The 16,831-nt window shown below is 38.5% G+C and overlaps 1 protein-coding gene and 1 pseudogene across 3 annotated transcripts; both read right to left on the bottom strand.

Moving 5' to 3' along the window:
- Positions 1 to 16,831, bottom strand: part of LOC136515499 (protein NSP-INTERACTING KINASE 3-like) — a 108,964-nt pseudogene that overhangs the window by 17,074 nt on the left and 75,059 nt on the right.
- Positions 7,682 to 9,741, bottom strand: LOC136517677 (uncharacterized). 3 transcript variants are annotated; one of them, XM_066511310.1, is made up of 5 exons: positions 9,610 to 9,741; positions 9,249 to 9,510; positions 9,123 to 9,171; positions 8,281 to 8,361; positions 7,682 to 8,203 (listed from the first exon to the last, which is right to left on the bottom strand). In XM_066511310.1, the coding sequence occupies exons 1-5, from the start codon at positions 9,723 to 9,725 to the stop codon at positions 8,133 to 8,135; spliced, it is 579 nt and encodes a 192-aa protein (XP_066367407.1). In that variant the 5' UTR covers positions 9,726 to 9,741; the 3' UTR covers positions 7,682 to 8,132. The 3 variants fall into 3 exon arrangements, 1 of the variants encoding a protein (XP_066367407.1); XR_010774319.1 differs by having other exon boundaries at positions 9,123 to 9,502; positions 9,610 to 9,730; XR_010774320.1 differs by having other exon boundaries at positions 8,281 to 8,377; positions 9,123 to 9,502; positions 9,610 to 9,730.

Here is a 16,831-nt window from a genome sequence, read left to right on the forward strand (position 1 = left end):
ACCGTGGCCTCTAGGGCCCAAACTAAGCGCTCTGGGGAGCTTCTCGCTGCCAGTAATGGAGCTCCGTCGCGTTAGACCCCTCCTCCGACCAGTTCCTCTCTCTTTTCCTCCTCCTGCTAATCTGAGCCGTTCGATTCAGATCTAGCGGTCCAGATTTTACCATACCTCTTCACCGACTATTTTTCATAAGAGCCCCTGGCTTTCTTTAAAATTCTACCCATAGTCCTCATCTAGAATCAAAATACACCTTCGCCTGCAATTTTCCTAAAGAGCCCCTGTAGTTTCGCGTAATATAACCCGCAGTCCATGGCGCACTTCTAGAATACGTTTTCCTATTCCAAAAGCGTAGTTTCTTTCTAGTAGATTCAGAATACGTTTTCTTTTTCAGAAAGCGTAAAATCCCTCTGTTAGATTTAAAATACGTTTTCTTCTCTTGAAAACGTAGTTTCTTTGGATAGATCCAAAATACGCTTTCATCTATTTACAATGTTGCCACTAGTCCTATTTAGGCCATAAAATCTTTGTTTTAACTCCGTTTTGATCCATTCAAGTTGCGTTCGATTCATAATTTAGTAATCTACATGTTCATCCTACTGTTAAATATATTTTCAACTTTTGAAATTCGATGTTAGATTTAATCTATTATTTTATTAATAAAATCTTGTTTAATTCATAACTTTTTTGTTATAGCTCCGATTAGAGTGCTTTTCGCGTCTGTGTGTTCAGAGCAAGACGTAGATTCATTTTACAAACTTTTCATCTTGATTTTATGTTTGGTGTATTGTTCTAATTTAGATGTATTGTTTGCTTCGTGTATGATTGCATGGATGCTTGTGTGGTGCTTTATGATCATGTCCAGTCGGTGAGCTTTGCGTTGGTGATATAAAAGAAGTTGGTGATCTAGAAGAAGTCCTTTGGAGGTTACAATTCAATAGAAGAAAATTTTGAGTTTAAAGCAAGTATAGCATGGGATCTTCCTTGTAGTCCTATTCACCTTAATATCATTTTAATCATATGCATGTGTCTACCTTGGCAACCGTAGTAATTTTCCTAGCTATTTGATATCCTAGATTCCTTGATTCCTATGGGTTATTGCATTGGGTACTATGATGCTAGTGCTCAACTAAAGCCATGATCTTATAACTTGACTAATGGTATATGCAATAAACATTAAAAGATGCATTTTAGCAACATGGAACAAGGGGGCTAGAACATTGGGCTATTTTATGGTGCTTTAGATTCCTCTTCCTAAGGACTTATCTGTAAGTGAACATCCTGGACTTACATTACAGCTATGAGGGTTACATGGCTCTGGCTTTAGCTCTGTATGACGACCTCTTCTAGCTTGTTAGTGGTTACCTTTATGGCGCAAGAGGAGCTCCGACAGGTATGATCTTAGCCTACCAAGAGGGTGCACTTTGGTTTCTTGGTATTTTGTTAGTCACTCCTTGGAGGGGGTTCATGCTTATTAATGGGAAAACCTTAGCGGCCCTAACTTGTTAGACGAACCTTTGAAAGGCTTCATAGTGAACCCTGCCGACCTTCCTTGGTAGTGGGTCAAGAGGTTGGCCGCCTCGGGCGAAAGGGTAAATCACGACTCATAGTGAAAGTGTACAAACTCTGCAGAGTGTAAAATTGGTATATCAGCCGTACTCACGGTCACGAGCGGCCTTGGACCCTTATGAAATAGATGATGAACACTGATACTGATAATGAAGATGCTCACTAATGATTACTGTTTATGCTATTCATTATTCATGTTTACCTGATCATGTGTTTATGTGGGCTTGTGGATAAACTTGTTGCCACCCATTGCTAAAATCATGACTCATTAAAAGCTAATCGTAGTTAACCAGTGTCAGCCTTTTGAGCCTCATGAACCACATGTTATATTTGTTGAGTACGACATGTACTTACGCTTACTTTACTTTTTAAATCTTTGGAAAAATCCCGGATGGGTACCCGATTTCTAGTCTGGAGGAGTTTGGCTTGTGATCAACCAGTCAGTTGTCCCTATGGAATTGGAGTCTTCACCTGAAGATCAGAGTTGTCTTTCCGTTGTTTGCTGTCTAAGGTTATATCCTTTATACAAAGTAAGTTATATATTGAGCATTGTCTTTTGATATTACCCTTATTTGTGGCTATACGTGAGATTTGACTTCCTAGGCTCACATATGGTGTGTATCTGGTTTTGTTCTTAAAACCAGGTGCTACAAAGTGGTATCGGAGTAATGCTGACTGTAGAATGCAAGCCTAGTAGAAACTGGTCATTCTAAGGTTTAGAAGTTGCTACAAAAACCCTTGCTCTATGAGCTTTGATATTTTCTTCTCTACTATATCTCTACTTTGCTATTCATCTCTACCTTGGTGCTTATTTTAAAGTCTTTGTTCTCATCTTCACTCCTTGATTTGACATGCTTTTAGAACTATTCCTCACCACCTTCTTGCGTAATTTGAAGATGAGTCTTAGGATTGTTACCCCTAGTACAATAAGGACGATAGTATCGCAAGTTGAGTCAATGTCTGAGTTTGTGCACCTTTATTGCTTTGTTGAATTGTCATTATGCTTATGTTTGCTTTGAATCTTTGTAATGATTGCAATGATCTTGTTGGGTGTTCCCATAATTTCATTTAGTTTATAAGCCTCAGGTATAAGGATCAGTGCAATAAATAGTTGGGTTTTGGTTCCTCCTATTTCCTCTATCCCGTCTTTTCGGAGCAGCCTGTCCTCTTCAGCTTTTATCTCTATTTTGGAAGACCAAAAATCATGAGAAAATTATGTACAATAGTGGACTTCAACATATTTCTCTGATCGCAAGAATCACCCTGATATCTATTTTTGTTATGGAGTTATGAAAATCACAAAATGATACACATGTGCTGTCTGAAATCTGGAGTAGTTTCTGTTGTGCACTATTTTCGACCACCTAAACTGTGGAATTTGGAAAAGTGTTCTATAAGGAAGTTATGGAGAATTTGATAATCTTTCCAACGGTATAAGCTACAACTTCATTCAAATAACAAAATGAGATTTACAGCTATTTTACTACGCTGCTGTTTTTCTGCTTGCGAGGAATTTCAGATTTCTCGTTCTTGCCCATACACGAGAGTATCATTGAGATGTTAGAACGTCTTGATACTAGTTAGCTCATCTAGAAGAAGGTGCAAGCTACCCCGTTTGATCTTTTCTTAAGGGTGTAGCCAAGTTGAAGAATTTGCAAGATGAAGTATTATATTTTCTAGTTTGCGTAGCGGAAGCATGGTGGGCCCATAACCCACAGATTCTAGGATCAAAACCTTTGGAGGAGATCAATAAGATAGATGATCATGCCTATGCAAACTATCCAACTAAGAAGGTTCCGAATGCTCAAGGTGCCATATGAAGTTAAGTCATACTCTCTAGCTCTCGGAAGAATCGGATAATCTGATAAGGAAGGTGGTACCCAAAGATGTGAGAGAGACTTAGAGTTTCAATGAGGTTTGGTTAGAAGTTCAAGTAAGGTTTATCCAAGATCATCAATTATTGGTAGAGCTACCAGAGAAGCTTCTAAGTTAGTTTGGATAAGAGACCTCAACTAAGTGTTTGAAGGAATCTGAGAAAAGGTTGAAGTAAAACCTATGTATTAGCTTTGTCAGATCAGGACAAGAGCTTAGTTTTATATCTACAATGATGCCCTTGTCAAGGTGTGGGATGTGTCCTTATACGAGAAGAAAAGTAGTGGCTTGTTCATTAAGTCAACTAAGGAAGCATGAGTTGAACTACCTAACATGTTATCTGGAGTTATCCAATGTGAGGCATGGAAGTACTATCTTTTTGGAAGTAAAAGTGACATCTAGGAGGATCACAAGAATCTATAGGACATCTTCACTAAGTTGGTCTTGAGCTTGTGTTATCCTCGTTGGAATGAAATTGATTATGACTTGAAAAAGTGATATCACTTTGAGGAGCAAAGTCATGGCCGATGCCCTTAGCAACGGAGAATTATGCTAAGAAGGTTCGGGTGACACCAAGGACTATGAATTGTATTCAAGGTTCGAGCAACTTAACCAGAATCCTTAATGTTTTGAAGATTGGTAGTAGAATCTCCTTCTGACTAGGAGATTCATCAGGCTCCGTTGAAAGGTGAATATTTTAAGAAAGAGAATTGATAGTATGGACTAAAAGGAAAGGTGGTCTAGTGATCAGAGTTACCTGAGTATTGTTTGGAGTACCTTTCAGAATCTTGGAATCAGTTTGACAAGTTACTTGGAGTAAGGTTAACAGGTATGCAAAGTAAAGTGGGATCCTTATCAAGATGATGGAACTACACAAAGAAGTAAAGAAGAATCCAAAGACGAAGTATCCCTATCTCCTAGTTGATGTCTTCCGAATCTCGAGGATGAGATTCATCTTAAGGGGGGTAGAATTGTAACACCCTAAAATTTGAATTTTTGGAAATAGAGCTAAAAAGATTTAATTTGGAATTTATGTGCTCATGAAAACATAGGAAAATAAAAATTTTCATTAATTTAAAATTTATCATAAGGTAGCAACATGTTTGTGCATACATGCAGCTACATATTTATTTTGTGATGATTGGGTTTGATCAAAACTTCAAAAGGATTTAAATTTCAATTGAATTTGGATTTGAAAATTGGGTTTAAGAATATAAAAAGGAATTTCTTTTTCCCTCCCTCTCCTTACCTGGCATTTGGCCTGTTCGGCCTTGTTTCCCCATGCGGCCCATCTTCTCCTCTTCTCTCACGAAGCCCAGCAGGCTGGCCCAGCCGAGCAGCGCGCCCACGCCGCACGTCTCCTCCCCTCTCTCAGTCGCTGACATGCTAGGCCTGCATGTTAGGCACTTCTCCTACCTCATGCTCGAGCCGGACACCGCCATTGATAAGTCTGCATCCGCACCGTATCCTCCCTTGCCTTGTGCTCGACGCCGCTCTGCACCATAAATAGCAGCTGCCTATGGTCATGCCTCCCCATTTCAAGCCTCGAAGTCGCAGCCACCTCGCCGAATCGCTACGCCGCCGCGTAACCTAGCACCACCATGCTCGCCGTCTGCTCTGCCGCATCTCGCATCGCCTCCATGCCATCTCCGACCACGAAGACTACCTGGGTGAGTTCGCCTCTCCTTCCTCGTTCTCCCCGTGTTTTCGGTTTGCTCTCTCGTGGTCTCTAGGGCCAATTTCAAGCTTCGCCGACGAGCTTCTCGCCCCCGACCATGGCGCCGCCAGCCATGCTGGTCCACACACTCTCTCTCTGATCTATTCCTGGCCATCTAAATCTAGATCAACGGTCAAGATTAGATCGCATTAATTCGTACCCCTTCGGTCCACGGCACAGTGGTGGACTTGGTCCACTTCCCACATCAGCCGGTCCACAGCCGGCTCACCACCCCGGTCCACTCCCGCATTGCCATGTGGCGTCCACATGGACAATGACCCAGTCAACCCCGTCGGCGCTAGCACTTTTGTCAAAAAGCCCCTGAGTTTTCGTGAAAACAACCCGCGGTCCACCCTCTGTTGAAAGTATTTCCAAATATGCCCTTGATTTATCTATTTTGGCCCCTGTGTTTTTTTCCAAAATTGATGCCCGGTCCACAAGACTGTTTTAATTCAGTTTTTAATTATTTTTAATATGAAATTGATTTCAAAACATTTACAGAATTGCCATTGATCTTATTATTTTATGCGTAGTTTCTCCGTTTTAACTCTGATTTGACCCATTCAAGTTGCGTTAGGTTTGTGATTGAGTAATCTACATGTTCATCTTACTATTAAATATATTTTTAAGTTTTGAAATTCGAGGTTATATTTAATCTATTATTTTATTAAAGGAAATCTTGTTTAATTCATAACTTTTTCGTTATAGCTCCGATAGAGTGCTTTTTCGCGTCTGTGTGTGTTCGTAATAACATGTAGAACATCTTTAAAACCTTTTTACTTGATGTTTCATATGTTTGGTGTACTGTTCTAATTTAGTTCTATTGTTTGCTTCGTGTATGATTGCATGGATGCTTGTGTGGTGCTTTATGATCTTGTCCAGTCGGTGAGTTTTACGTGGTGATCAAGAAGCAGTTCTTTGGAGGCTACATTTCAAAAGAAGAGGATCTGAGTTTAAGGCAAGTATAGCATGAGATCTTCCTTGTTATCCAATGCACCTTTAATTATTTAATTCATACTGCTTGGGTCTACCTTGACTACCACTAAGGATTTCCTAGTACTTTGTACCTTGTGCCTTGATTCCTATGGGTTATTGCATTAGGTAGTATGATGCTAGTGCTCAACTAAAGCCATGATCTTGTAACTTGACTAATGGTATATGCAATAAACACTAAAAGATGTTTTTAGCAACATGGAACAAGGGGGCTAGAGCATTGAGCTATTTTATGGTGCTCTAGATTCCTCTCTCTAAGGACTTATTTGTAAGTGATCATCCGGGACTTACAGTATAACTATGAGGGCTACATGGCTCTGGCTTTAGCTTAGTACAAGGACCTTTTCAAGCTCATTAGAGGTTACCTTTATGGTGTAAGAGGGGTGTGTTTCGGGTTGGATATAGTGCGGCCTCTGTCCATCAGTGTATAGGCTACGCGTTATTGTGCCTATCGAAAGGGGAGCCCTACATTCGCAGGGCACAGAAACCTAGCGGCCCTAACTTGTTAGACGAACCTTTGAAAGGCTTCATATTGAACCCTACCGACCTTCCTTGGTAGTGGGTTAAGAGGCTCGCGACCTCGGGTGAAAGGGTAAATCACGACTCACAGTAAAAGTGTACAACCTCTTCAGAGTGTAAAACTGTTATAACAACCGTGCTCACGGTCACGAGCGGCCTTGGAACCCTTACGGAATAGATGATGAACACTGATGATACGGATGATGAAGATGCTCACAAATGATCACAGGTTTATGCTATTCATTATTCATGTTTACCTGATCATGTGTTTATATGGGCTTGTGAATAAACTTGTTGCCACCCAATTGCTAAAAGATGACTCATTAAAAGCTAATTGTAGTTAAACCATTGTTAGCCTTTTGAGCCTCATGAACCCCATGTTATATTTGTTGAGTACGACATGTACTTACACTTGCTTTACTTTTTAAATCTTTGGAAAAATCCCGGATGGGTACACTACTAGGGATGTGTACATCAATGATGCTCTTCTTTCGTCACTAAAGACTCCAAAATCGTCACATATATTATTTTATGATGAATTTGTGACGATATGGTATTCATCATTGAATGCGCATCATATTTTACCTACCGTGACGAAACGTCTATTTTCGTCATAGATGTGCATTTGTTCTATGACAAAATGGCCGTCGTCATAGAAGTGTATTCTTTCTATGACGATCTATTTTCGTCATTGATATAGCCCCTTTGTCATCATGACTTGCCGTCTGTTAGGCGGCCAGACGACGTCTGCCACGCTGGCAGCTGATGTGTCTTGTCCACGTGGCGCGTTCACATTGCAGGTGACGTGTCCGACCACGTGGCAGCTGATGTGGCCAGTGATGTGGATGGTCCACGTGTCTACTTTTTATTGGGCCACAAGGCTTGCTGTGATAGGTTCTTATTTTTGTCACTAAAGTAAATAGAAATTCGTCACAGAATCAATTACCAAATCGTCATAGAAAGGTCAGATAATTCATCACAAGTGCACATGCTGATTTCATTACAGAATGCAAATAATACTGGAATGACCAAAAGCTTCCATAAATTAACAGATCCAGTATTCCAATGACCAACAACTTAATCAACAATTCTAAACTCGGTTCACATAACTCACTAGACATCACATTTGAACTACTAGTTTCATCTCAGTTCACATTAACATCATAGGAAGTAATAAAAAGTTGCCAACCACCAGCAACATAAGTTACTACATAAACAAAATCACCAGCAGACCCCTTGCTTAATGAACAAGCAGCTACGAGCAGCGCTCATGTCGAAGAAGCATTGTTGATGGCCAAGATACGCTTGAGCAGCGCATTGTTCTCCTCCATTGCCTTATTGTTTATCTCTGTCAGCTTCTTGTACTCCTCCATCTCCTTTTGTGTCCTCACCAGCTTTTCCTCAGCTTCTTCACTTCTCTTCCTGAGTTCATCAATTTCACCTTGTACAGCAGTCGTAGCTTCAGTTGCTAGTTGCTCCCGAAGCTCGCTTTCATTTGATGATGATGATTTAGAGGATGGCACTGGTTCCATAGATTAACTGAAATCAAGAAACCACATTTTTTGAGAACTTGAAAGCCAAATTATAAGCAACACAACTTGAGAGAGAACTCATACCCAAAGAAACTGCTGTAGATCGGGATGCATTTTTTGGGAATCTCCTGCCATCCAGCAAAAGTTTCCTCAGAAAGTGACCACCTGCATCAAGCACAATCTGCTCATAAATAAAGAAAGCCAAGTCATCTGAAATGGTCTACTTTGAAAACTCTACTGACATTAGGATCATGATTCATGACATTGCAAGAATACATGTAACAGAGTCATCCTCAAAGTTACATTCAGCACCTGCATTCAACAAATTAAAACTGTCTGGATTTGTCATTCTAATGCAAATCAACAATCGCACCTATTTGACAAAGACATCTATCTCACAAAAGCATACCAACCCCACCCTCCTAACAAACCTTGCAAGTCTTTTTTATGATAAAACTTTGTATGCAATCAATAGTCAAATTATCTAACACCACTGATTAGGACCACAGGAATCCTAGTTAGAATGCATTGATCTGAGTTCATGCAGCAAGAGGTCAGCATTTTCGCCGTCACCAACCAATCAAAGAAGAGTAGGTTAGCAGCAAGCGAATACTTTTATCTAGGATTTCCATATGATGAATGAATGGGAGCTTTACACAGCAAGAAAAGCGATCTCCGACCGGTGCATTATATACTGGTAGAGACTCCACACATAATCCAATAATTAGAATAACGTCAAATTCGACAAAAGGGAAGTTACCATAGAGCTACGATGTTCACTTGATGCATCCTAATATAGAGCAAGAGAGAAGTTAACAGGCTTAGAACTATATATGAATCCTGCTGCACAGATATTGTATCAAATTCGACAAAAGGAGCTATGTGATGCATGAAGTAATTAAGGATCCCAATGGCCAACACTTAACTGCCTTGTTTCTGAATCATTCTGAAATTCCTACAGCCCGTTGCTTCAAACTGCAAGTTGTGCACAGAGGGTAAACAACACCACGAAAAGGGGACAAAAAAGAACGGAAGAGAGGAGCAGGACAAACCGCGTCCCAACTCCAAATCTGGACGTCATGGATGGGCCTCTCAAAGGGCTCAGAAAGATGCAACAGATAGATGTGTTTCTGGACGTTGCTGTGGCTAGATCGAGGCGTTGGAGTTGGGGCCGGATCCTGCGCCCTTGGCCGCTGCCCCTGCCGGATCGAGTCTCCTGGACACCGCCATGGCCAGGTCGAAGCTCCTAGACACCGCCCTCGCCGACGGCTAGATCGAAGCTCCTGGACGTCACCGCCACCAGATCCTGCTCTCCTAGACACGTAATAATTTTTTTAACTGCATATCATAGCTAGGCATTTGAACAAACTAACAAACATTTGTAGCGGACTGCAGAGGATCGAGTGCACGCACCTTGTGGTCGGACTCGGAGGCGGAGGCCAGCGCGAGCAGGGCAGCAAGGGCGAGGCGAGGCCGAGCAGGAGGTGGCGGCCGCGCCGCCGCGGAGCTGAGCTCGCACTCACCCACATCCTCCGTGCTCTCCCTGCGCCCTCTGCCATCCTCCGCGTTGGGCTCAGGCCGGTGCAGATCGGGTTGCAACACCGTCGAGGCTGGCCGTGTGCGTAGGACAGGCCGTCGACGCCCCTAGGGGCTGCCGTCCGCACGCTCAAGCCACGCCGACACCTGCGTCTGCTGTGTGACGGTGGGAGTGGGGAGGCTCGGAACCGCTGCTGCTGTAGGATCCACCGACCGGTGCCGGGAGGGAGCCCGATGCTGGTTCGTGAGATCCAGATGCAAATGTGGGGGGAGCAGGGTGGCAGAGGAGACGGGGATGGATGCACAGCGACGACAAGAGGGCTGCGCAGACATGCGTCCTCTCCAGCTATATACTAGGGTTCGTGAGAGGCATGTCAGATGTCAACCATTGGATCTACAGATCAACGGCTCATGGTGAGGAAGGTTCCAGCTGGGCCTGCAGATGTATTGGGCCGATCTCAAGTATCAGGCTAAAGGCGAAATAGATATTTTGGTCCCTAAAATATTGCCCAGAGCTGCAAATGGGAAAAAAATTATTCACATGTAAATAATAAATAATACAGTACAAATTTTTATAATTATTTTTTTATAGATATATTTATATATACAGTAACTAAAACAACTACAACAGTTTAAAATTGCAAAATTGAACCTTTCAAATGATCTCAAATAGATATATTTACATATACAATAATTTTGAGACACCAAATGATCTCAAATCAAAATTTGATAAACATCAAAGTTATAGAGGTCATGAAGATCTACAACTTTTATTTTGGTCATCTTGTCATTTGACAAAATTTGAACTTTTCAAATTTGAAATTTTAAAAAATGACAAGTTCGAACCAAAATTTGAGACCCAAAATGATTTCAACATAAAAAGTGATGAATACCAAAGTTGTTCAACTCATTAATATCTACAACTTTTATTTTGGTCATCTTGTCATTTGACAAAATTTGAACCTTTCAAATTAGAATTTTTGAAAAATAATAAGTTCGAACCAAAATTTGAGACCTAAAATGATTTCAACATAAAAAGTGATGAATACCAAAGTTGTTCAACTCATTAATATCTACAACTTTTATTTTAGTCATCTTATCATTTGACAAAATTTGAACCTTTCAAATTTGAAATTTTGAAAAACAACAAGTTCAAACCAAAATTTGAGACCCAAATTGATTTCAACATAAAAAGCGATGAATACCAAAGTTGTTCAACTCATGAATATCTACAACTTTTATATTGGTCATTTCTTCATTTGACAAATTCTTAACGCATATTGTTTACTAATCTTACGTATGTCTCATATAGTTTCTAAAATCTTATGAGAGATGTGTCACATTTGTGAACAATGTCGTTACCACTTTGTCATATGAAGAAATGACCAATACAAAAGTTGTAGATCTTGATGAGTTATTCAACTTTGGTATTTATCACGTTTTCAGCTGAAATCATTTGGGGTACCGAAATCTTATCTGAAGTTGCATTTTTTTGAAATTCAAAATTTAAATTGCTCAAACTTTTCATATGTATATATTGACAAAACCAACAAAATAAATTGATAGAGAATGATTTTATAAAATTTTAGGAAAAAATTCATTAGATTTGAAGTTAGTATGAGGAAGAAAAACTAGTTACAAAGTTGACCCACAGATTAAAAAAAATCACACTGTTCACTAAGATCACGTAAGGATCATCTAGAACAGTGTGATTTCTCTTTTTAATATGTGGGTAAACTTTGTAACTAGTTGTTCTCGCTCATACTAACTTCAAATGTGATGGTTTTTTTCCTAAAAATTTCTAAAATCATGCTTCAGCATTTAAGTTTGATCAAACTTGGATGTGACAATGTTTTACACATTTTAAAATTTGAAATTCGAAATTTGACAAGTTCAAACCAAATTTTCAAACCCTAAATGATTTCATATGAAAAAGTGATGAATACAAAAGTTGTTCAACTCATCAAGATCTACAACTTTTATTTTGGTCATCTTATCATTTGACAAAATTTGAACCTTTCAAATTTAAAATTTTAAAAAATAACAAGTTCGAACCAAAATTTGAGACCCAAAATGATTTCAACTTAAAAAGTGATGAATACCAAATTTGTTCAACTCATTAATATCTACAACTTTTATTTTTGTCATCTTGTCATTTGACAAAATTTGAACCTTTCAAATTGGAATTTTTGAAAAACAATAAGTTCGAACCAAAATTTGAGACCCAAAATGATTTCAACATAAAAAGTGATGAATACCAAAGTTGTTCAACTCATTAATATCTACAACTTTTATTTTAGTCATCTTATCATTTGACAAAATTTGAACCTTTCAAATTTGAAATTTTGAAAAACAACAAGTTCAAACAAAAATTTGAGACCCAAATTGATTTCAACATAAAAAGCGATGAATACCAAAGTTGTTCAACTCATGAATATCTACAACTTTTATATTGGTCATTTCTTCTTTTGACAAATTCTTAGTGCACATTGTTCACTAATCTTACATATGTCTCATAGTTTCTAAAACCTTAGGAGAGATGTGTAACATTTGTGAACAATGTCGTTACCACTTTGTCATATGAAGAAATGACCAATACAAAAGTTGTAGATCTTGATGAGTTATTCAACTTTGGTATTTATCACGTTTTCAGCTGAAATCATTTGGGGTAACGAAATCTTATCTGAAGTTGCATTTTTTTTAAATTCAAAATTTAAATTGCTCAAACTTTTCATATGTATATATTGACAAAACCAACAAAATAAATTGATAGAGAATGATTTTATAAAATTTTAGGAAAAAATCATTAGATTTGGAGTTAGTATGAGGAAGAAAAACTAGTTACAAATTTGACCCACAGATTAAAAAAAAATCACACTATTCACTAAGATCACGTAAGGATCATCTAGAACAGTGTGATTTCTCTTTTTAATATGTGGGTAAACTTTGTAACTAGTTGTTCTCGCTCATACTAACTTCAAATGTGATGGTTTTTTTTCCTAAAAATTTCTAAAATCATGCTTCAGCATTTAAGTTTGATCAAACTTGGATGTGACAATGTTTTACACATTTTAAAATTTGAAATTCGAAATTTGACAAGTTCAAACCAAATTTTCAAACCCTAAATGATTTCATATGAAAAAGTGATGAATACAAAAGTTGTTCAACTCATCAAGATCTACAACTTTTATTTTGGTCATCTTATCATTTGACAAAATTTGAACCTTTCAAATTTAAAATTTTAAAAAATGACAAGTTCGAACCAAAATTTGAGACCCAAAATAATTTCAACATAAAAAGTGATGAATACCAAATTTGTTCAACTCATTAATATCTACAACTTTTATTTTGGTCATCTTGTCATTTGACAAAATTTGAACCTTTCAAATTGGAATTTTTGAAAAACAACAAGTTCGAACCAAAATTTGAGACCCAAAATGATTTCAACATAAAAAGTGATGAATACCAAAGTTGTTCAACTCATTAATATCTACAACTTTTATTTTAGTCATCTTGTCATTTGATAAAATTTGAACCTTTCAAATTTGAAATTTTGAAAAACGACAAGTTCGAACCAAAATTTGAGACCCAAATTGATTTCAACATAAAAAGCGATGAATACCAAAGTTGTTCAAATCATGAATATCTACAACTTATATTTTGGTTATTGCTTCATTTGACAAATTCTTAGCACATATTGTTCACTAATCTTACACTTGTCTCATATAGTTTATAAAACCTTATGAGAGATGTATCACATTTGTGAACAATGTCGTTACCACTTTGTCATATGAAGAAATGACCAATACAAAAGTTGTAGATCTTGATGAGTTATTCAACTTTGGTATTTATCACTTTTTCAGCTAAAATCATTTGGGGAACCAAAATCTTGTCTGAAGTTGCATTTTTTTGAAATTCAAAATTTAAATTGCTCAAACTTTTCATATGTATATATTGACAAAACCAACAAAATAAATTGATAGAGAATGATTTTAGAAAAATTTAGGAAAAAAATCATCAATTATCATGTTATACGTTTACAAATAGAAAAACATGCATGCCTTTATCACAAAATGGCGAGTGCTCCAATGGTAACGCACCAACATGTCTAGCAGCAGGTCGTGGGTTCGAATCTCCCTGTGTGCGCTATTTTTTGGCAAAAAAAGGGAGGCGGAAGGATGCAGGTCCACCTGGACCGTGTGGGCCACGCTGCCCCACTTGTTCGCCGCCACGTCCTCAAGCTGAGACCCGCTGGTGGGACCGCATCGCCACGTCTTCGAGGTTGGGACCCAATGGTGGGACCACATCGCCACGTCCTCGAGGTGGGACCTACTGGTGGGACCACGACGCCACGTCCTCGAGGTTTTACACGAGCCAAACGATCTATGACGATTTAGTCTTGTTGTTTTATGACGATTCTTTTGTTTTCATTATTATTCTTCGTGCCAAAGCTCCGTCACTTGTTACTTATGACGAAGCTGGAAATTTCGTCATAGAAGGCGCTTGTTCTGTGACAAAATTTGTAAGCGTCACGACTGAATCGTCATTGATGAACACATTTCTAGTAGTGGTACCAGATTGCTAGAGTTTGGAGGAATTAGGCTTGTGATCAACCAGTCAGTTGTCCCTGTGGATTGAAGTCTTCACCCAAAGATCGGAGTTGTCTTTTCCGCTGCTTGCTGTCTAAGGTTATATCCTTTATACTAAGTACATTATATATTGAGCATTGTCTTTTAATATTATCCTTATTTGTAGCTATATGTGAGATTTGACTTCTTGGACTCACATATGGTGCGTATCTAGATTTGTTCTTAAAACCGGGTGCTACAATAAGAAACAATATTTACCAATTGAAGAATTCCTTCCTTCTCATTTTCATTCTCATGAAGCTCCAGTGTCACTCGACCAGTGACTAATTCCATAAAAAAGAGTCCAAAGCAAAAGACATCGGTCTTCTCCGAAGCGTGGCCAGACTTATAATACACTGGTGGTATGCGCCCAAGTGTTTCACGCACTGATGTGAAAACATGGGACATCCAATGATCTACAAGTTTTGCCAATCCAAAATCCGCAACAACTGCTTGAAGATATTCATCTAGGAGAACATTGGAGGCATTGATATCACGATGGATTATCTTAGGGATCACATTGTTCATGCAAATAGAGCAGTCCCTGTGATGCACCAAGGGCTATCCTCTTTCTCCTTGGCCAGTCTATGGTTGGTTCCCCATTAACACATTCTGACAAAGTAAACGAGAAAACTCAGCTGGATTTGCTTCAAAAAGGGAAAAACCTCATAATATAATAACTTCAATGCTTTGGACTAAACAATTCAAAGGAGAGCCTACATTATGTTATGTTCAACTTGTTGTTTTACCAATTGTTAACCATGTATCAGATTGTCTGAGCCCATATCACAAAAATGGATGCAATGGAAGCTTTAAGAATAGACAAATAGGATGGTTGAAACTGCCTTGAGATGCAGAGGGTGTGTTATCATTGGATGGAAAAACTAGAATCATGCCTATATGAAGAAGTTGTACATGATTAACAGGCTGAAAATATGCATGTCGATCTCCGTCAGAAAGTCCAACGAAAAGTGATCCAAGTATATTGATTACCACTAATATAATACTTTTCATATGGAAATTGTTTCACAAAATCACCTTCTGTAACATACATATTTAATTAATGCTGTTTCTAAGAACAATATATATGGGTCAGAGTTCTTCCTGAGACCAAGTCTATATCCTAAATTACAAAGTAGAAGTGAATTGGTGAAACCTTCACATGATTACTGGAAAAAATTGTTGTTTCTTTATTTTAACCCTCATGAGATTCTCAATATGAAGGTACAACTCTGCATGCATGGGATAGAAGAGCATGAAGTACAATACTAACCTTTTAATTTAGAAGCGACAGTTCCATTTGGCATGTAGGGATACACATGAAGCCTTTCATTATTTGCAATGCAAAACCCAGTAAGGTGAAGGAGATTTCGATGGACAGCCAAGCTTATCACTTCAATTTCTGTGTGGAATTGATCATCCCCAACAACTGAATCATGATCCTTCAGTCTTTTAACAGCAACAGTTGTGCCATCCAAATCACCCTTGTATACTATTCCATATCCTCCCTCTCCCAAAACATTTGTTTGGCTGAAGTTATTGGTAGCCTTTCTGATATCCTTAAACTTGTACTGCTTCAGATGGCCAAGACAACCTTCTGGGTCATGCTGCACTGAAACTATGAACATGTATAAGTTATCAGGTATAAGAGTTCATGATGGAGAAAATTGGGTACTAATTACATATACAGGGTAATTAATATATGTTATGAAAAAATAATAAATATGGACGCAATGCCAAAGTTAAATCGAAAACCATAACCATTGATCTTTCAAATAAAAAACATAACCATGAACTGCAGCGTTAGTTGTCTAGAAAAAAACATGAACATCACTTCATTATAGGAAGGAATTCATATCACAAAACGAAATGAACAATGTAGACAAAATTCTAATAGCGAGAGGATATGAAAACACAGTGAATTTCACAATGAGTAAAAAGAATCCTTAAATTCCAAGAGTCTAAACATGTTGATCAATATGGACAGCAGGTATATATATATATGATCCTTGATTCCTAAAAATTAACAGGATCATCGAGTAAATCATCATGGAGTTTATACTTTATGCTAATATATTCAAAACATGAATATAATGCCATCGAATCTAACATAATATGTGCCGACTGCTAGATCTTGTACACGACAATCGATTCCTCCCCTTTTATAATCCATTCGCCTTCCTGCCACCCCACAGCACTACCACCCTCATCCCAACCAAAACACTTCTTTCCACCTGACATATTATGTTCAAAGCCTTGATGCTCCTTTGCTGTGCTCACCGCCTCGCTGCCATCTTCTCCCTAGCCTCCTCGGCATCCTTTGAAGCCCCTATGGCCAACCAATACTAGCACCAAGGCCCCTCCAACCCACCTCCAATTAAACATATATAACTCGATATTCTGAATCGCCAGTAGCCACTCCTTTTAAATGAACCTCACTTGCCCATGATTGGAGAAACCACACCACTGAA

This window comes from Miscanthus floridulus, chromosome 17 (assembly GCF_019320115.1).
Source record: "Miscanthus floridulus cultivar M001 chromosome 17, ASM1932011v1, whole genome shotgun sequence".
Lineage (NCBI taxonomy): Eukaryota > Viridiplantae > Streptophyta > Magnoliopsida > Poales > Poaceae > Miscanthus > Miscanthus floridulus.